Source organism: Schistocerca gregaria, chromosome 1 (assembly GCF_023897955.1).
Source record: "Schistocerca gregaria isolate iqSchGreg1 chromosome 1, iqSchGreg1.2, whole genome shotgun sequence".
Classification (NCBI taxonomy): Eukaryota; Metazoa; Arthropoda; class Insecta; order Orthoptera; family Acrididae; genus Schistocerca; species Schistocerca gregaria.
The window spans coordinates 497,337,456-497,359,166 of NC_064920.1; the positions used below are offsets into that span (position 1 = coordinate 497,337,456).

General features: G+C 39.1%; 1 protein-coding gene across 2 annotated transcripts in view; it reads right to left on the bottom strand.

Moving 5' to 3' along the window:
• Positions 1–2,225: 2,225 nt before the first annotated feature.
• The window catches only part of LOC126353939 (intraflagellar transport protein 122 homolog), a 247,092-nt gene continuing 227,606 nt past the window's right edge, over positions 2,226–21,711 (bottom strand). Inside the window, exons 24-25 of one of the 2 annotated variants that reach the window (XR_007565246.1) lie at positions 18,289–18,503; positions 3,107–3,192 (exon numbers count right to left, since the gene is read on the bottom strand). Coding sequence is in view for 1 of the 2 variants with exons in the window: in XM_050003221.1 (XP_049859178.1) it covers positions 3,079–3,192 (114 nt within the window). In the remaining variant the exon portion in view is untranslated. Of the gene's footprint in view, positions 3,193–18,288; positions 18,504–21,711 lie in introns of both variants that reach the window. The other variant, XM_050003221.1, reaches the window with a different exon arrangement.

The window sequence follows — 21,711 nt, forward strand, 5'->3', positions numbered from 1 at the left end:
CCTAAAAATTTTGTGACAGCTACTCTCTTAATTTCTTTATTTTGTATTCCGAGGTCTAGGTCATTCTCTGACATTGTTTTCCTGTAATTGATGTAATTAATTTTTGAAATATTTAAAGCCAACTTGTCCATTTCAAAACAATTGTGTAAATATTCCAAAACTCTCATTGTAAATGTTGGCAATACTTGGTTTACATCAGTTAAAACAATGTTCTTGGCACTTGCAGTTGACTTGTAAATAGTAGTTAAAGTGTTCTATTTGTTGCAAGTCATTCATGTTTACACTCTGAAAGTATTTGAGGTTTTGAAATCATTCTTCCACAATGAGTGATAATGGGAACTAATTATTCCAGTATGTGTAATGCCATCACATTATTATCATAATGAATCACTTCCGATAATAATTGAAGGGAATTACTGTTACGTATTTGTCATACTACCACGACTGCTTTTAGTGCTTGCTGCTTAAACCTGTAAATATGGAAATTACAGTTTAAATTTTTTTTTTTTACTAATGTCATGTTAAAATGGTTGTTAATTTTATTAGTGTGCTCATGGCTACAATAACAGTGATTCATTAGCACATTTGTGACATTAGCATTGCCACAGATGACTCACATCACATCACTATGTGACTTCTCCAATTACATACACTTCGTTGCTGTATAAATGGTTCCTAATGTGTTTTGGAACTCACACAAGTTCAACATAGGTAAGCCAAAGCCTATAAAAATTGTAATTTTAAGTTCTTTAAATGATATAATTTATAACCAGTTGTGAATCTTAGATGTGTGTTCATGCCTGCAAAAGTGGAGATACTTTACAGTGTTTGTGCGTCAGCACTGTCGACATAAATTGTCTTCACAATTGCCATCTTCTTTAAATACAGAAGCTCACTGCAATTTGAAATTTGTGTTCATGAGTATATGCAAATGTGTGTATGTACCAAATATGTGTATTGAAAATAAATATGTATGTTATACATACCTTCCTCACCATATATTGCATTTTAATAATTGTAGATGTAAGAAGGATCCTGTCACCATGTCCGACTGGTATATTTAATTTATGTTAATATAGGGTAATTTTAATGGCATCAATAACCTGTTATATGCACGACTTATGTATATTAATGCTTAAAAAAGGGGAGTTATAATTTCTATTTGTAGTTTTACTATTCCTTTTAAAATTATTTTAATAACCAGATATGGTTTTTTTGGAATTGAACTTATGAATGAGTGGAAAAGGCGTGGATATTTGCCACTGATTATTAATATTATTATGGTTTTGCCTTACAGTAAGCTTCGTGAGGTCAACAGCACATATCGATAGGGCTATGACTTGCTTAACAAGAAATGTACCTATTATTCTATGGACTGTACACAATCAATTTACTCCACTGAAGTCATGACAGCTGTTCTGTACACAACCCAGTATTTGTAATATGTAGCCCTTAGCTACATAATGTAAGGTGAATGTGTGAATCTATTTTATTGTATAGTAGCATAACACTTCTGCCCCCCCCCCCCCCCCCCCCTCCTGCCTAGCTGACCAATGTCACAAGCAGAACTTGGGAGATGCCATATTAAGTTTTGTTCCTAATCAGCAGAAGCCCATGTTTGTTGGGGTTTATATTATAGCTTACATCCTGCGAATAAATGTCGTTTCAAAACACTAGCACATTGAGGATCTCTTAAAAATGCATCATTATTGGTACGACTTATTGCAAGAAAATTATGGGAAATGTCATACTGATGTTAAAGAATTTTCGTATTTCATTGTTTTGATATTATAAGCTGCCTGTGAAAAATATGGCTGCTTCAAGGTAATGGCACTTTGAATGTGTCATACTTGATAATATTTGTTATAATCAAATGTCAGTTAATGACCTATAGGAATCATATAATGTAAGATACTTATATTCAAAAGATTAAGGTAGTGTAGTAGGCACAGGTGTGGACTGCGGAGTTGCAGTGTCACTGTTCGTGTCCTGTTGTCCCCAACCTGGTTTTATTCACTTTCAGGTTTTCTAAAAGATTGAGACTTTCTTATTAATCTAACTTATTAGTCTAGCAGAAGTACATTCTGTAATATTAGATGTTATCTGTGTATATGAGCTTGTTTCCTTTAGAGGAAGTGAGTTTGTTGCATTGTGTTACCACACTAAAGAATATGGACCAGCAAATATTATGTTGCATGTCAATGCTTGACTCAATTACAACTTAGTATTTATTTATTCATCCAAAAATCACAGTCACAGCACGAGGCCAGTGATGTCATGGAAGCACCACTGTTTTGTCACATGATCTCATAAACATTGCAGGCAAAACACTAAACATTTCAGATTTATAATTGAAAATGCAGAAACCATTAAATATTTCACCAAAATGAGTGTTTTTGTACAATTTTGTACGATTAAGCATCAGGAAATGTGACACTAATGGTAAAATGTGCTGTGGTAGATTTTATCTTGACATTAGCTTTGCATGTTATTTAGTTATTGATTATGAAATGGAAGCAAGATACAATATGTTAAACCTTTGATTAGAGTGTGACACTGTGCCCTCACTCACAAATTTTGGCTTTGGTAACAGAATGATGTGTTGCGTAGCTCAAAGTATAGGTTAGTTTCGATCGATAAATGTTGCAGCCTTGTCTTGTATGGAAACCAGAAGCTGCACCTGAATATTAGTTTTACAAGAGCAACATAAATCTCAAATAATTTAATGACTTTGATTAGTGGGACAAACAAACAGCATGGATGATGCAAATAAGATTTTACAATGAAAAAACAATATCATAGGAAACAAAGTTGCCATTAATAAATGCAATAAGCAATGTAACTCAAGTCTTGATGTGTGTAATTTTTGTCTATACATGAGCCTTATATAAAAGTAATAAGTTGTCCCCACTTTCATAGCTTTGTGGCTACAATACATTTCAGTGACAAATATATGCAATACTGCTCCATCAATCAATATATGTGTTGAGAAATATTATTCCTACATTATATTTGTGCCACATTATCCTCTTTTGTTTCAATGGCACAAGGCTGTATGGTGGGGAGTGCATTGACATTTTATACCAATTTATTATCTTCGGTTTCACTCGATGATTGTCTCTCCTGATACCTGCAGAATGGACAGTGTCCTTTCAGCAGTATCTGAAGTTCATAGTCATCAACATGGAACACCTGAAGAAGAAAAATAACTTATTTCAGTCACCAGCTGCTTCACTGCTAACAAAGTTACTATGAAGGTGAAAATGTTAACCATTCATAAACAAAGATATTGTGGACAGAAATGAACTACAACTTGATACATACACAGGCCATCTTTACTGCCCAATGATGTCACTGCAGACCAAAATTACGTTGACAGAAGCAAATTCATTAAGCTGTGATCTTAACATTGCTTTAGGATAAAAAGAAGCAATTAAGTCCTTTTTTCAGTATGCAACATACGCTATCTGATCAAAAGTATCTGGATAGCTATTGGTGTACACCTTCATTAAGGCTGGAACTCTCCTCGTGACATTTTTAATGAGGTACCTCAAAGTCTGTGGAGGAATGGCAGTCTATTCTTCCTCAAGAGCCTGTTTTAACCACAGACAGTAGTAATGTTGGACATTGTAGCCTAGTCAACGAAGATTAAACAAAGGCTGAATAATGGGAAAATCTTGTGTACCGGTAGTCACAAATTTTTGTACAGTGATCGGAGGAAATATCATAAATAACATACCGAAATATCCAGATCAGCAGTATGTGAGTGTGGGAGTGCGAGGACATTTAAAGTTCACTTTTTATGGTTCTCTTGAATATCTCAAAAACTGCAGCTTCTGCCACAAATGTTACCCATTAAAAAATTAAACTAAATTACATTGCCTATTAAAAAGATCCTACTCATTTTTTCTAATAGTTCCTGCATTGCAGAGGCTGGAAAACTCACATATTGGTGTATACTAAAAAAAGTGTTTTAAGGATATAAAATTAAGGTTTACTGTTAAATGAAGTGGGTTAAGAACAAATATTAAAAGTGTGTACCATGTCCAACCACAGTAGAGCTGTATGACTGTTCTGGAGGCATAACAGGGTGGGGAGAGGGGGGGGGGGGGGTGTGGAATTGCAAGGGTATGTAGACTGCTAGATTTGGTCATACAGTTCCCTCCTTCATAGTTCTGCAAACCAAAGTACAAGCCAGTGATTCGTCACTCTATGTAAGTCACAATGTCAAAACAAGTAACTGCAGAATGTTTCACACAGCTATACTGGCCCTCTGCAGCGCACCTTACATATCACTGGCGACACAGTGCACATACATGTCAGTGGGTATTCATTTCCCACAAAGTGCAATGATACTGTGTGGAATGCAGTTACAAATAATAACACCAGAACACTTGTGGACAGAATATATGTATATCTCTGCATACTGTCCTACACTGTTAGAGGGGAAACGGATTCTTAGTCATCTTGTACGGCAGCTGTATCCTTCTTCCAGGAATGGTAACTTCTCCCACCATGAGCGCTATTCACTTGCCATTTTGCAATCAGATTATATCTCCCTAGCATTTTCCATCCATTTCTTTTATATGAATAGACAAAATAACTCCACTGCAAGCAGTGGAGTTATTTTTACTTTATTAAGAGACTGCTTATTTGCAGTTGTTAAGCGAGATATTACATAAAAATGTTGAACAATGTGAGCTGTCAACTGTCTGTCACACTCAAGAGCTTGTACTCAGTGTAACATGCAATCAATTTGTGTTCGACAATCTTGATTACATTATCTCCACTATCACTGACTGGAATAATTTTTACAAGTTGAGGAGTATCAAATGTATTACCCCCTACCTCAGCTGTCTTGACATTTGAAGATGCCCTGAGGCCTTCATTATCTTCCTCTGCAACAGAGGTGGGTCACCTAGGTGTTATGGAACTTCAGACATCGGCAGCATAAGTCAAGCAATGCATTACAACAGACTACTGATCTAGACTTGTATATGATCAATGCCATACTGTCAGAAGATATTCTGTGGATGCGTATTGAATGGCTCCACTCTGTGTAGCCCACTCTATGAGTGCTGACAATGCCTTAATGATAAAGATTTATGTAGTCTATCAGTAACATAATTAATGATGAGAGAAGTACGGCATCTTTCTGGTCAAACATTAATTCATCACCAGGTGACTAAACACAATTATGTGGTTTCACAATAAGTTGTTAACAACAGACAGCAAGCAAGGTGCCACATTTACCAATCCAATCCCTTTCCCACCAACACTACATAGATCACTGACAACATCACACTTACAAATTAAGCACTTCTCAGCTATTGTTTATAGGAATATACTTTACATAAAATCCCACTTAACAATTACAAATAAATACTCATTTAATAAATTAAAAATAAGAATGTTACAACTGCCGTACAGAATGACTAAGAATCAATTTCATCTCTAGCAGTGCAGAATAGGGTGCAAAGATGTATGTAGATTCCATAAATGTTTCTTGTGTTAGTACTGCATTTAGTGGAAAATAAGTAACCTCCTGCCCCCTTGGCATGTATGTGCACTGCGTCACCAGTGATTCATAAGGTGTGCTGTGGAGAGTGGGTATAACTTTGTAAAACACCATGTAGTTGTTTGTTGTGACGTTTTGGGGAATCATCTGGTCCTCCTCCTGTTTGCAGATCTGTGGAAGAGGGAAATGCGTGGCCACTATCAGGTGGCCTACCTTCCTTCATGATTCTACCCTTCACCGCATCCCACCTTCTTACACCTCCAGAACACAATTTATCCCTTAATACAACTCTACTGTGGATAGACATGGTAAACACACTTAATATTTGTTCTTAACCCACTTCATTTAACAGTCATCATCTTTGTTATCATCATCTTGGACAGTTTCCAGCCTCTGGCCATGTATATTTGGAACATAAGCCTCTCTATCGTCTTCTGTCTTGCCACCATCTCTCTGTCTTCACCTAGGTCCAGTCTTCTCCTTTCTTCTGGACACATTCCTCCACTCCTTTCAGCCAACTATCTCTCAGTCTTCCTCTTGGTCTCTTTCCTTCCAGTTTCATCTCGTGTATCCTCCTGGGTATCCTCTTCTCCTCCATTCACTTAACATGCCCATACCATCTCAGCCTTGATTTCTCTGTCTCCTCTTGTAATGGTTCCACCTTCATTAACTCTCTGATCCTCTCATTTCTTAACCTGTCTATCTTTGTCACTTCAAAACTGTTCCTAAAGAATTTCATCTCACTAACCTGTACTTTGCTTTTCTCTCTTCCTTTCATAACTCAGGTTTCGGATGCATATGTAAGGATTGGGACATAGTACGACCGGTATATAATCTTTTTGTTGATTTGGGGTACCTCCTTCCTCCAAATCAGCCTTCTGACACTCTTCCAAAATGCTTCTGCTTTTCTGCCCTGGTCGTTTACTTCTCTGTCGTTTTTTTCCTCTTCCTGTATCAGGCTTCCTAGGTACTTGAAACTCTCCACTCTCCTCAATTCCCCACCAATTGTTATTCCAGTTGTTCCTCTCTCCTTCATTCTTGTTGTGATAATCATCTCACTCTTACTTATACTATCCTATATTCTTGTACTGTTCATTCATATACGTCCAACTGCTCTTGTACTTCCTCCTCCTTATTCCCCCCCAAATCATCAGATCATCTGCAAACACTATAGCTCTGTTCAATCCAAGCTGATCTTTCACACACTTCCATGGTACATTTCACATATCCTCCAAATAGTATGTTTTGCTACTCCTCTGTTCTCTAGGGCTTTCCACACTTTGCTTCTATGTACTCTACCATATGCTTTCTCAATGTCCAGGAAGGTCATTAGTAGACCCATCCCATATTCATAATGCTGTTCCTGCAGCTGTCTTACAGCACAAATTAGATCCACTGTGGACCTTCCTGTTCTGAAGCCATGGTGTTGTTCTCTCATCCCTACTTCTAGTTTTGCCCAAATTTGTGCTTCCAAAATTTTCTCAAAAATCTTTGCCCAACTCATCAATGTTATCCCCCGATAGTTCTTGCAATCTTTTCTATTTTCCTTCTTAAAGATTGGGGCAATTATTCCCTTCTTCCAGTCTTCTGGGATCATCTTCTGTCTCTGCACAATTTTCATTACTCGATGTAGCCATCGTATCCCCACCTCTCCTGCTGCTCTCATCATCTGTACACTTAGCCCATCCAGACCTAGTGAATTCCCTTCCTTGATCTTGCCCAACGCCTCTTCCATTTCTCCCCATGTAAGGTCTTTTTCTATTTGCTTTTCCTCCTTTTTTTTCTCCTTGGTTTGTTCCTCCACATCCAGGTCTCCATTCGGGTTCAGGAGTTCTTCAAAATACTCCTTCCACATATTCTTGAGTTCCTCCTTATTTTCTACATCTTGGCCGCTTTTGTTCAGCATTTGGTCATAATCTGTCATACCGTTCTTCCTCTTACATTTAATCATCCCATATAACACCCTTTTTGAACCTTCACTATCCTCCTCAATCATTCTGGTCCTCTGTTCTATCCACTGTCTTCTCTCCTCCGCCACCGCTCTTTTTGCTTCTTTCTTTCTCGCTTAATACTCTTCTCTCGTCTTTACTGTTCTCTTCTGGAACCGTACCCTAAAGACTCTTGTCTTCTTCTGTATTATATCCTTTGTTTTATCATTCCACCAGAGTGTTTCTTTCCATCTCCTTTTGTTGCTTGTCCTCCCACATATTGCTTCCATACCACTTACTAATGTTCTCTTGAATCTACCCCATTCATCTTCAACTGTTTTTGGCTCATCCTTTGGGGTGCTTTCCTTCACTACTTGTAGGTACTGTAGCCTGCCTTCGTCCTCCTTCAACTTCCATACCCTTATACCTCTTTCTTGGTTTTCAATCCCTTTTTTATCCTTAGTCCTTCTCAGATTCATTACCAGCAAATGGTGGTCGCTATCCAAGGTCTCTCGTAGTATTACCTTAATGTCAATGATGTTCCTATTCATCTCACTACCATACAGTTAGTAGTCAACTATCGACTTTCTCTTTAAGTCTTGACCGTACCAGATAATCTTGTGGCTCTCTCATTTCCTGAACCAAGAGTTCCCAACCAGCAAGCTATTTCTTTGACAGAACTCCAATAGTATTCCACCTTCCCCATTTCGGGAGCCCCAATCCTCTGGTCCAAGCACACTTTTGCAGCTCTGTCTTTATCTTCCAACGTGTGTGTTTAAATCCGCCATTACTATCACATTCTTCCTTCCCATCTGCTTTTGCATTTCCTCTTTAAACTCTTGCTTCTCCTCAGAAGAGCAACCCACCTGTGGCGCATACACTTGTATTGCCTCTATGATCATCCCCTTGAGTGATATTTTGATCTTCATCATTCTATCACTTATTCTCTTCACTTCCTCTTTTAATCCATCTCTTACTACTATTCCCACTCTACTTCAAATTCATTCCTCATTTTCACTCCAGTACAGTCGGTAGCCTTTCCTCAGTCCTCTCCTTCCTTCTCCTTTCCATCTCGTTTCAACTACCCTAATAGGTATAACTTCCTTCTTTCCTTCATGTCTACTGTCTCCTCCAACTTTCCAGTCAATGTCTGTATATTTAATGGTCCAAATCTTAGTCTTTGTTTATAGCCAGCTCATCGTCGATTAAATCTGTCCTTTCTGAGGCTCATTCTATTTTTGAAATCGGAAATCATAATCCACTACTGGCTTGCTGGGCCTATCATAGCTTCACCAGAGCTCCGTTAGCCATCACTTTTCACGGTTCCTGTAGGACCTTCGCCAGCTATCGTAGCAGTCCCAGGGCACACCCAGTCCCCACTGTACCTCACTCTACAGGCTCCCCTACTTCATGCCGTTGCCCACCTCCTACAACTAGGAAGAGGGGTTGGACTTGTGGGAGACTGAACAGTAAATATTAAATTTAAACTATTAAAACACCATTTTTAATGATGTGTGATTTTACATCCCCTGCAAATAGGAACTATTAGTTCTAGAAAGAAAATAAGTAGGACCTTTATTGTATGAAATTTAGTGTACTTTAATTTTATTATAGGAAAAATTTTCACTGGAAGCCACAATTTTTGAGTTAATCAAGGGGAAAAAATAAATAAAAAGGTGACCTTTAAATGGTCCTCACCCCAATGCTTACACCCCACGAATCAGGATTTTTAGTATGTTGTTGATGACATTCCCTCCTATCTCTGCACAAAAATTTGTAAATACAGCAGAGTCCCACTAGTCCGAACCAACTGTAATCCGAACGTTCAGTTAATCCAAACATGAAAAATGTAAGTCTAAGTAGAGATAACTGTGCAGTAAACTGCTGTACATACACACTATTTTAATTTACACAGTACAGTAAGCATGTATTAGAAAAATTGGCAAGAAAACATTAGGTTTAAACAATGCACGCCAATGAAAGAAAAGCGGTCAAACTTACTAAAATACAGCGGACATTTTATCTCTACTTTGATGACAAAAACTCAATCATTGTTTTGTTGTATAATAAAGACAGTCTGTTATGTGATGCATAGTTGCACCATTATCTCGTAAACATCAAATCAGCAGGTGAAGCAGTAGGCTGTTGCTCCAAATAACGTAGCACAGGTCAAGGGGTTCTGCTGCATCACTGTGTGGCACCAGCTCTCCTTTGTTGCTTTCAGGCTCATTGTCACTTCCGTCACAGCAGTCCACTTCTTCCTGGTCTTGAGTCACAGCAGCAACTAAATCAGCGTAAATAAGGTTCTCCACACATACTACATCTGTTGCCATCCAGTCATTTAACGTCTCCTTCACTAGCTTCTTCACATCTAGGGATTGTCTGTATCATCTGTAGTAGATTTTACTCTTCATTTTCAACTAGGATGTCCTGAAATTCAAGAGATGCCCACAGTTTTCCCCACGATTTTCTCAGAGTATTTTCTGAAATATTCTGCCATGCCTCAGCGGCCCAATAAACAACATCCTTCACATTGGTCTTTTTTATTTTGTCGACTCAAGGAATGCTATCATCTTGGAGCAGCATTCTTAAAAATTGTTTTCTGTAAATCAGTTTTAATGTTTGCAGTATGTCCTGGTCCACTGACTGTAGAAGTGGTGTAACATTCAGCGGCAAAAACTTTGCCACAATTTCTCCATCACGTAATTCCACAATGCTGGGGTGAGATGGCATGTTATCAGTCAAAAGGATTGCATCGCAAGACATATGATTTTCCTTAGAAAACTATCATCCATCCATGCTTTTTTCTGGTTGCGATAATATATGGGCAGGGACTTCATGTTGCAGTTTTTAAAAGCTCTGGGCCTAGCAGATTTGCCGATCAGCATTAATGGCAGCTTGTGATTACCAGCAGTGATGCTACATGCTAATAGTCACACGATCTTAGCACATTTTAAAACCAGGAGCATGGTCTTCTGCTTTTGATGCCAGGCTTTTTGTTGGCAATGCCCTAAAATTGAGGCCAGTCTTGTCAGCATTATACATTTGTTGGGGAGAATACTTTCCCTCTCTTATCATTTTTATAAACTCACCCAAATATTCCTTTGCTGCATCCCAATCAGAAGAAAGCTTCTCTCCAGTAATTGTTAGCTGACGGATTCCATGACGTTTTTGAATCTGTCCAAACAACCCGTACTCACTCTAAAAGACTCATCACCTTTCATTAAATTGTTCAGGTAAACAGCCTTCTCCTGAACCAGTGCTACGCTCAAAGTAGTTCCCCTTTCTATTTCCTGCATAAACAAAAGGAAAAGAGCTCCATCCACTCTGTCGTACTGGGACTGTTTCATAGTGGTACCGAGTGAGGTGGCGCAGTGGTTAGCACACTGGACTTGCTTTCGGGAGGACGACGATTCAAATCCGCATCAGGCCATCTTGATTTAGGTTTTCCATGATTTCCCTAAATCGCTCCAGGCAAATACCAGGATGGTTCCTTTGAAAGAGCACGGCCAACTTCCTTCCTTAATCCTATGAAACTGATGACTTCGCTGTTTGGTCTCTTCCCCCGAACAACCCAACTGTTTCATAGTCTGCCGAATTTCGAGTGTTTTTCCCGAAAACATTGCACGGGACTGTTCAAGCTTCACTCGATTCTTCTTCCAATCACAAATGGTTGCTTTACCAACGCCCAGTTCCGTTGCCAGTTTATATACATTCTCAGGACTGTCTATCTGCTTCAGTGCATTCAGTTTTTCTTTTGAGAGTTAACGTTGTATGTTTCCGTTTACTCATGATGAAAACATGTATACCACTACACCTGAATGGATACAATACAAGTGTTATGTGTGCCTGTGATTGATAACTAAGATAACCAAGTGCTTTGTGAGTGAACTGGCAGTGCACTGACCTCAGACACTACAAATGTCTCAACAATGCACAACAAGGGCAGAGAGTGAGATTGAGTCATTGTTCCCACACTTGTTCCCATTTGCTACCATGGTGTACCTACTTATCTGCTTGGTATACTTCATTCTAGAAACTTGTCACCATAATTCCGGCTAATCTGAACAAATTGGTAATCCAAACAAGGTCTGGTCCCAATTAGTTCGGATTAATGGGACTCTACTGTACGTGATTGTTTCCCCCTAATTTTCCATTGTTGAATGGACTACCAGAGTATGGAGCAAACATGATGTCAAACTCACTCCAAAAGTGTTCCAACTGATGCAGGCTGGGACTTTGAGTAGACCAGACTACCCCAGGTATGTTACTGTCCAGAAACCATTGCCTCTCAGGTTCTTCTTTATGACAGGGTGCACTGTCATGCTGATGCAATCAGTCATTGTCTACAAACCGTTTCTCTGCTGCATGCAGTGCACACTGATGTAAAATGTGTTCATATCCTTCTGCATTTCATGTTTTCTTAAGCACGCTAACAGCACAATCAACCCCTTAAGAGTAATACCACATCGTCCGTACTTCACTGTTGACACTACATATGATGGTAGAGAACCCTCTCCAGGCATCTGCCACACCCAAACCCTTCCACTGCATTGCCAGAGGGTACAGTGTGATTCATCATTCATTTCCAATCATCAACAGTCCAGTGGTGTCACCACCTCAAGAGTCTCTTAGCCCTGGCTACAGAAATACATGGCTTACGAGGAGCTGCTCGACCATTGTACCCCATTCTTCTGAACTCCCTATGCACAGGAATTGAGCTAGATGGACTGCTGGTAGTACTTTGGAACTCACTAGTAATTCCTTCCACCGATTTCATGTGTTTTTTTTACAACAACCCTCTGCAATACTCAGCAATCACTGTTTATGAGTACAGGAGGTCTGACTGATTTTGGTATAACTATCGTTCTTCTTTTGTGTTTTCACTTCATGGCCACATCATCAACAGTCGACTTGTGCAGCTTTAGAAGGCATGAAATGCCCCTGTTAGATATGTTACACAGGTGACATTAAGTGAACAGTCCACATTTGAAGTAACAGAGCTCTCCTGACTGGCCTGTTCCACAAAATACTCCCAGTTGCCTAGTGGATCCACTCATGTGACATCCAGTGGTCAATTCCATGTTATTTAGAGGTGCCTGGATGCATCTGATGAGATAATGCATATAATAAAAATGTCACGATGCAAACTGCTGAGTACTGCTACAGATACTCATCCTAGTGATATACATGTATGATATTATTTTTAAATAAAGGCAGAAATTATATTAACTTACAGACAGCCCTTGATAAAGCAAAGAAAATTGCATTCACAAAGTTCACTACAATAAAGAAAGCTCTTTGCAATTTTAGTTAACAATTAATGCATACTACATAGACCACTCAATGTACAAATAGATTTTGTCGCACTTATTTACAAGAAAAATGTGTCACAGGTTTGCTTAATATTGTTCACATTATGGAAAGAGTTCAGTTTCAAGATGTTTTAGGCACATATTTATTCAACATACACAGATGGGAGGTTGACTGTAGGAGAAGAAATCAAGGTGTAAATTTCCATCAGTACTCAATGTCCTACTTGAAATGAAGGCAATACAATAAGATCTCAAGCACCGTATCATAATGATTACTGCAACAATACAATGATACACCAAACTACACTAAAGATTTGGGGAGAAATTAACATGTAATGAAAAAGGTTTTTTTTTTTAAAAATCTACTTTTTGCCTCATCATCCATCCGGTCCGAAATAACTTCTCGGAAGGACTCTTCCCATAGTTTCTTCTTTTACTAGATATCTTTTTTGGTTGGGCCTTTTTTTCCTACTCTCTCAATAAAAAGCTATGTTGTTGATGACAATGCCCATCTGAATATTGCAGATCGGCTGTTTAGTCAAGTGTTTGTACCCATAATACACAGTCATGTGCATATGGCCCATCAGCTGATATTTGTCCAACTGTTTGGTTACAGCCCAGTCAAAAGACAGTCAATTAAGATTGTATGACTTTTCCATTGAACAATTATTGTGTTGAGTGTATGTGGGTCTTTATAGTGTTCTATTATGTTTTACACACATCTTAACAAATGTTTGACTGAAATTTGTATGTAAGTACTGGAGTGGGGCAGGTAGTTATGGGAGGGTCCTTAGATCATTGTTATCAGCTGGAATACTCATAGCGTATAGTCTGCAGCTTGTGTTCTACTGGTTAGCTTTGCTGCCTCTAGATTGCTGAGTGTCAGATTTGGTTGTAGGCCAGGTTGGAGATTTCCTTATCTTGGGGACCGACCGTTTGTGTTTCTTAATCATTTCATCTCATCTGCATCATAAAGATGCACACGCGAACAAGTGCATCATATATGTAAACTATCAGCAGTTGGCCGAAAAACACCAGAGGGGGATCTCTGATCCAATAATGCTATACAATCACAAGATTCTGGATATGTTTTATCTTATCAATGTTTTCCTCTAAAGAAATTATAGCAGAACAAAAACTTACCACATTATGGCGAAAATGACCTGCACATGAAAAGTGGCAGAATATTACACATAATCACTTGCAGATTTAAATAAATATTCTTGCTTCTATTATACACACATTTTGGGTTTTTGAAGGCTCTTAGCAACATTCTACATTATAATGGAAGAAATTTTCTCAAATAATCATCATCAGACACTAAAGGCAACACCCTGTTGATGTAACCAGTATGTCGCTCACCATCTCAGTCATTTGGCTGGTGGATCCCTCTCATTGTCTACCCTCATCCTCACTGCTGGTAGAAGCAAGTGGGCTCTCTCATTGTCTACCCCTGTCCTCATTGCTGCTGGTTGCCCCTCATTTTGTGGTCTGAGTGATCTGTCTTTCCTCTTTAAGCTTCCCATTTTACCCCTCTCTCCTGCCCAAGGAAAGAACATATAGTTCCAAAATCTATTAGGATAATGTCACCAATTTTATATGTTACTATCAACAGTATTAAACATTTTGCCTGCTGAAGATATTTAATGGCCAGAATTCTGTCTCATATTTATTAGTTGTCTCAACTCAATTTTCCTTTCAAACAATATAATGAAGCATGCAGAGCACCACCAAGTATATAAGAAATTCCTCAGTATTAATTTACCATGGTATGAAGAAACCTTTCTCCAACATCAAAACATTCTGAGAATTCAGATGTCTTAAGAAGAGACTGCATATTACTGAGTACATTATTATTCTACACTATTATTCTCTATAGAAGCAAAATACTTCTGCTTGCCTCCACATTTCCGTTATTGGCGTCATCCACTATATTGTACTTAAGCAAAAGATTCCAATCAGCCTGTACACAGTACAGACTATTTACTTATTTTTGGTTGTGAACTTTATGGTATTATGAACAGGATAGATTGGTACTCATCATACAGAGGAAATTTTGAGTTGCAGACAGGCACAACAAAAAGACTATTTTTGAATTAGACAAAACACACACATACACATATTCACACAAATGCAACTCTCACACTCAATACCACTTCACTGGCTGCCGAAGCTAGACTGTGAGCAACTATGCATGATGGGTGAAGCAAACTGGGTGGTGGGGTAAGGAGGAGGCTGGGGTGGGGAGCGGAAGGGATAGCAGGGTAGGGGTGGGGACAGTAAACTGCTGCTTGTGGGAACGTACAGGAATGAAGGAGAGAGAGTGTAGGGCAGGTAGGTGCAGTTTGGAGGTTAGACGGGGGGGATTCAATAAAGCTGGTATTGGTAGGAAGGCTCCAGATGACACAGGCTGTGAAGCAGTCCTTGAAATGAAGAACTTTGTGTTGGACAGCTCAGCAACTGGGTGTTCTTGGCCACAGTTTGTCGGTGGCCATTCATGCAAATAAACAGCTTGTCAAGGTCACATAGTGTGCAGCTCAGTTGATGTAGTTTAGCCTGTGGATCACATTACTGGTTTCACAGGTAGCCCCTCCTTTGATGGGATAGGGGGATAGGTGATGCTTGTGACAAGACTGGAGCAGATGGTGGTAGGAGGATATATGGGACACGTCTCGCATCTAGGTCTATTACAGGGATATGAACCATGAGGCGAGGGATTGGGAGCAGGGGTTATGTAGAGATGGACAATGATATTGTGAGAGTTTGGTGGGCGGCAGAATACCACTGTGGGAGGGATGGCAAGGACAGTCAGTAGAACATTCTTCGTTTCAGGGCATGACGAGAGGTAGTTGAAACCACAGAGGAGAATGTGATTCAGTTGCTCCAGTACTGGGAGGTATGAGTCATGAGGGGGATACTCCACTGTGGCCAGATGGTAGGACTTTGGGCCTTGATGGATGACTGGAGGGGTAAGGCACAGGAGATTTGTTTCAGTATGGAGTAGGGAGAGTAATTACAGTCTGTGAAGGCCCCAGTGACATCCCTGTTAAATTTCAAGAGGGACTACTTGTCACTACATATGCAATGGCATGTGTGGCTAGGCTGTATGGAAGGGACTTCTTGGTATGGAATTGGTGGTAGGCAATGAAGTGGAGGTTTTGCTGATGGTTGTTATGTTTGGTGCTCACGGAGGTATGACGTAGCCATCTTTGATTTAGAGGTCAAAATTAAGGAAGGTGGCTTGTTGGGTTGAGGAGGACCAGGTGAAGCGAATGGAGGAGAAGGAGTTGAGGGTCTGGAGGAATGTGGATAGTGTGTCCTCACCCTTCATCCACGTCACAAAGATGTCATCAATGAATTTAAACCAGGTGAGGGATTTGGGATTCCTCTGACCCATAAATAGGTTAGCCATAGGATGGAGCCATGCAGATGCCCACTGCCACATCCCATATTTATTTGTAGGTGATGCCTTCAAAGGAGAAGTAATTGTGGGTACATATATAGTTGATCATGTGACCAGGAATGAGGTTGTAGATTTGGACTCTTATCAGGCATTAAAAAAGGTAGTGTTCAATAGCAGCAAGGCCATTGGCATTAGATGTGTTAGTATACAGGGTAGTGGCATCAGTAGTGATGAGCAGTGCATCCTGTAATAAAGAAACAGGAACTGTGGAGAGTCGGTGGAGGAAGTGGTTGATATCTTTCATATAGGAGGACAGGTTGTGGGTAATAGACTGAATGTGTGAGAGAGGTAGACTTTGGGGAGATGTTCTGGGATGGGCCTAAGAATATGAGGAGAGACTGGAGATCCTTCTGAATTTCTCGGATTGGGTCACTGGGATGGGGTTTGTAGATGAATGAATCTGACAGCTGGTGGAGTCCTGCCATGTAATCCTTGCAGTTCAAAACAACAGTGATACAGCCTTTTCAGCAGGTAGGATTATAAGGTCAGGATAAATTTTTAGGTAGTGGATTGCAGTTCTTTCTGTGGATGTAAGGTTAGCTTGCATGTTCCAGGATTTTGGAATTATTGTGAGGCACAGTTTGAGGTTAAGAAATTCTGGAATTTCCAGAATTTCTTAACCTCAAACCTTGTCTCAATGTCATTTCCTATATCCCTTAATATGCAAGCTAACCATACATCCACAAAAAGAGCAGCAATCCATCGCCTGCAAACCAATCATGACCTTACAATCCTACCTGTTGAGAAAGGCTCCACCACTGCTTTCCTGAAATGCAAGGATTACCTGGTGGAAGAACTCTGCCAGCTGTGATACAATGCCCCACTCCAGAAATCCAGCAGGATCTCCGGCCTCTCTTCAAGTCCTTAGGGCCATCCCAGAAACTCTCCCCAGTCTCTCTCTCTCTCTCTCTCCTCACCTCTACTACTTCTTGCAATACTACCTTCCACATGCTTTCTAAAGTCTATAAACTCAACCATCCAAGACATCCCATTGTGACTGGATACTGTGCCCTCACAGAGAGAATTTCTACCCTCACAGACCAACACCTTCAGCCTATTACTCGCAACCTACCTTCCACAGACACCAACCATTTCCTCCACCAACTCTGCACAGTCCCTGTTCTTTTACGACATGGTGCCCTGCTTGTCACTATTGATGACACCGCCCTTTACATTAACATCTTTAAAACCCATAGCCTTGCTGCTATTGAACACTGCCTTTTGTAGTCCTTACAAGTCCAAATCTACAACCTTCTTCCTGGTCACCATGACCAACTACATCACCCAAAATTAATTCTCCTTTGAAGGCATCAACTACAAACAAATCTGGGATATGACAATGGGTGCCAGCAGTAGCCACTTCCTATGCCAACCTACTCAGTGCCATCTAGAGGAATCCTTCTTAATCACCAGGAATCCCAAACCTCTCACCTGGTTCAGATTCACTCGTGGCAACTTCATGATTTGGACTGAGGGTGAGGACACCCTATCTACATTCCTCCAGAACCTCAACTCTTTCTCCACCATTCGCTTCACCTGTCCTCCTCAACCCACCAAGCCACTTCCTTAATGCTGACCTCCAGTCAAAGATGGCTACATCATACCTCTGTCCACAACAAACCTAACAACCACCAGTTTTTTGAAGTACAGAAAGCAGTATATCAAGAGACTATTGCAAAGAGGAATAAGCTTGCGCAGTATGGTTTCTGTAAACTTAGAAAGGGCAACTACAAAAAATTAATGCTTTCAAGTTTGTGCATAAAACATTATTTGTGTGACTGTGTAGAATGTTTCAGACAACTGAGAGCTTGGCTTTTGTACACTATTCTTAATGAGATACAAATGATTAAAAGAACCATCCAGCTTTGTATTGAGGATCATTCTGAGGGATGAGTAGGTGCTGAAGAAGAAGAAGAAGAAGAAGAAAATGATGATGATAATGATGGTGACGACAGGTTTGCATACGTGCATGATGTCATGATCTTTGCCGCTGTACTAAATTATGCTGAGGTGAGCATTATTAAAATGATGAAAGTTAAAAAGAAATATATTGAAATAAAGTACCTTCTGGGAAGTCCTTTTGTGCAGATTTACCCAGGCACATGCCACACTACTTTTGCCATGCTACTGAAAGTTAACACTGCATACTCTTTCTTTTTGATGATTATTGGCAACAAAGACTTACAAATTACTTTTCTTTATATTTCTATGGTATTCATGTGTAAATGAAATATGTTTCATTTTTTTGGCTTGCTCCACATCCTTGAGGTCCATTTCAACTACGATCAGAGAAACAATAAATCTTATCACATCAATTATGCAAAATATGCAACCTGTGTTTTATTTTCCTTACATGTGGTAAATCCACAAATATCTCCACATTTATGGAACAAAAAAGTATTTATACTATAGATAGAGAATCTCTGTTTATCAAGTGCAAGCCAATGGTACTCTGTATAAAAGGCACATAAAATGGCACGGGTTCCTTCTAGTGTAAACAAGAAAGGAAATTGAGGAAAAGAAATTGGAAAAACTCAAAGATGAAGGAAAATTCACAGGAAATGTTATTTATGGCTTTGGGTTAAGAAACTGTAATGATTGGGAGGATAAACTGGACTGCTGGTTTCAAATAAGATTTGGAAGGAAGTAGAGGTGAGTAGAAATGATTCATAAATAAGAAAAAAAAAAGAACAGGAAATTATGTGCAATAAAAACACAGAGGCAGTGAAAAAATTAACTAAACAGAGGAAGGAAGGGTAGGATTGAAAAAAATAAGATAAACTGGCCATTATACTTTAGTTAAGGTTGTAAATAAGTTCAAATACCTTGGGGGAAATCGTAACTTGGTACTCAAATGAGAGGACACAAGCAGAATATAAAAAATGAAACTGAAACAAGCACAACTATTATCTTGGCCAACATGTAAGATGAAATCTCTCTTTATGAATGCCAAAATCATACACTACAGCTCTGTAATTAAAGCAGGCAAATCTTTGACAATGAGACCCTCTTTATCATTGAAAATCAAAGGAACAACAGACAAATGGCAAAAAATGGGCAGAAAGATCATGAAAACAATCATCAAGTTCAAAAAGCTTCAAATCCAGTAAAGGACAATGGCGACTGTTACTCAACAAAGTTGTGTATTATGTATATTAGTCAATATTTGATACAATTACAATGTGAAAAAGTAGAATTGCACATTTTGCCATATATAACATTTTTTATGAATCAGACTAGTGAAACAACAATTGAACTAATTTTTGATAAATAAAACCAAGAAAAAATGCTTAAAGAAGTCCAGTACGATTTAGAAGAGTTGAATATAACACTGCAACAAATCAAAGACTGAGAAGAGAACAGGGTTCTAAGAAGTGCTAATATGAGAATTTAAACAAAAATAATCTCAATTTCAGATGAAGAAGGGGCTACCTGACTGGAAAAAGTGAAAAATATTTGTGATCAGAAGAAGCCAACAAAGCATGTCTAGCTAATACTCTGAAGACTATAGTGTATATGGACTGATCAAGTGTTGCAATGTTACATAAACTGCGTAAATAAATAAACAGACCAGATGGGTGGTAAAAGCTAGTCACATATTATACAGCAAGCTCTTATGTACAGACTTTTTAGGAACTGTCCTCAGAGTAAGAATTCAAGTTCTAAATATGGTAAAACAAAGTCAGAAATACTATGATGCATGGTGTATTCTGCAATATGTTACAGTATATTGACAGTACACACTTGTTGTTTGTCTTTATTGTCAGTTTGGTAGTTGCCATACTAATAAAAAAAGGCCAGGCAGTACTTGTTCAAAAATTGCTTTGTTGACTGGTAAAAAATATAACATTATATTGAATATGCACTATTACAGCAACTATGTGCATAGCTATTGTGAGAAAGACTGGGGTGGATTATTATGTTCCCATTGAGTTTATCCCTTTTGTGGAATATGTATTCCTAAGTGCAGTGTCAATAGAATAATTTAAAATTTGCACCCTGTAGATATAAGCACATGATTTTTACTTATGCTAACACTTACATTTCATACATGTCTCCTGAACCTACTCATATTCCACTGTAGTACAGGAGCCGTATATCAGCGAGATAGCTTTCCTTTTTCCCGTCTAGGAGGAGAAGAACTAAGAGGATAATGAGATCTCACTGTGGATCACAAAGTCTTCATCATTTTATATGGCAAGTGCCACAGGTCTGCATGGTTTGACTGTTTTCTTGGCATTTCATTACTTCTCTTATGTTTTCTTCTGTTGAATCAATTTAGATTGAGAGACACTTTCTTTGGTTCAATTTATTTTGCAAATGCCGAGTGGAGCTAACGCTCGAGCTGGTGTGTAGGCAATAGCAGCCTTTTTAGCACTTTACTTTCGTACGTGCAATATTATGAGAATTTATTTTGATAGTATCACCTGAGTTTGTGTTGATACATTTCTTTCCTCAAAGATTTTCTGAGGACTGAGTGATAAAACTTTTGCAAATGTAGGAGACTTAAGTTTCTTCTTCACCTCAAAACAATACTTTTAGTCATTTTCAGCTTCTGTGTTCTCTTCTCGATATGGAAGACATGCAACCCGTTGTTGCACATAAGATATTTATTAGAGCAGTTAATACTAAAGTATCTAAGGCATCACGGGATCACCAATTTAGTATTGGAGAGCAACGTGGAGGTTAAAATTGTAGAGGGAGACCAAGAGATGAATACATTGAGCAGATTCAGAAGGATGTAGGTTGCAGCAGGTACTTGGAGATGAAGGAGCTTGCACAGGATAGAGTAGCATGGAGAGCTGCATCAAACCAGTCTCAGGACTGAAGACCACAACAACAATACTAAAGTCAGGATCAGTGTGGTCCGCCCCTGGTAGCTGAGTGGTCAGCGTGACAGAATGTCAATCCTAAGGGTCCGGGTTCGATTCCCGGCTGGCACGGAGATTTTCTCTGCTCAGGGACTGGATGTTGTGTTGTCCTAATCATCATCATTTCATCACCATCGACGCGCAAGTCGCCTAAGTCGCATCAAATCGAATGACTTGCACCCGGAAAATGGTCTACCCGACGGGAGGCCCTACTCACACGACATTTCATTTTCATTTCAGGTTCAGTGTAAATCATTCTTTCTGAATGAGTGACCATTCTGCATTTTCTTCGACTTTCCTAGCAATTACAACTCATATTGGTGGACCAAAATTTGTAAAATTTCTGTGTAAAAGGGTTTGGGACATATGACCTTACTGTGAGTCAAGTACATCTATCTATCTTTTATACATTCTGGCAGAGCCAGCAAGTCAACCGAACAATGAACTGGCTCCTTGTTTATTCCCTGTAATCATCGCAAAAATGTGAAATGTCTACTGGAGGATACAAATAAATATTTTCCTTACATCAGGCATATCTGATAAAAGAAAAGATAATGCATTCAGACATTTCACAGCAATTACTAGTTTTATTTAGACAGAAATGGAAAGGAGTAAG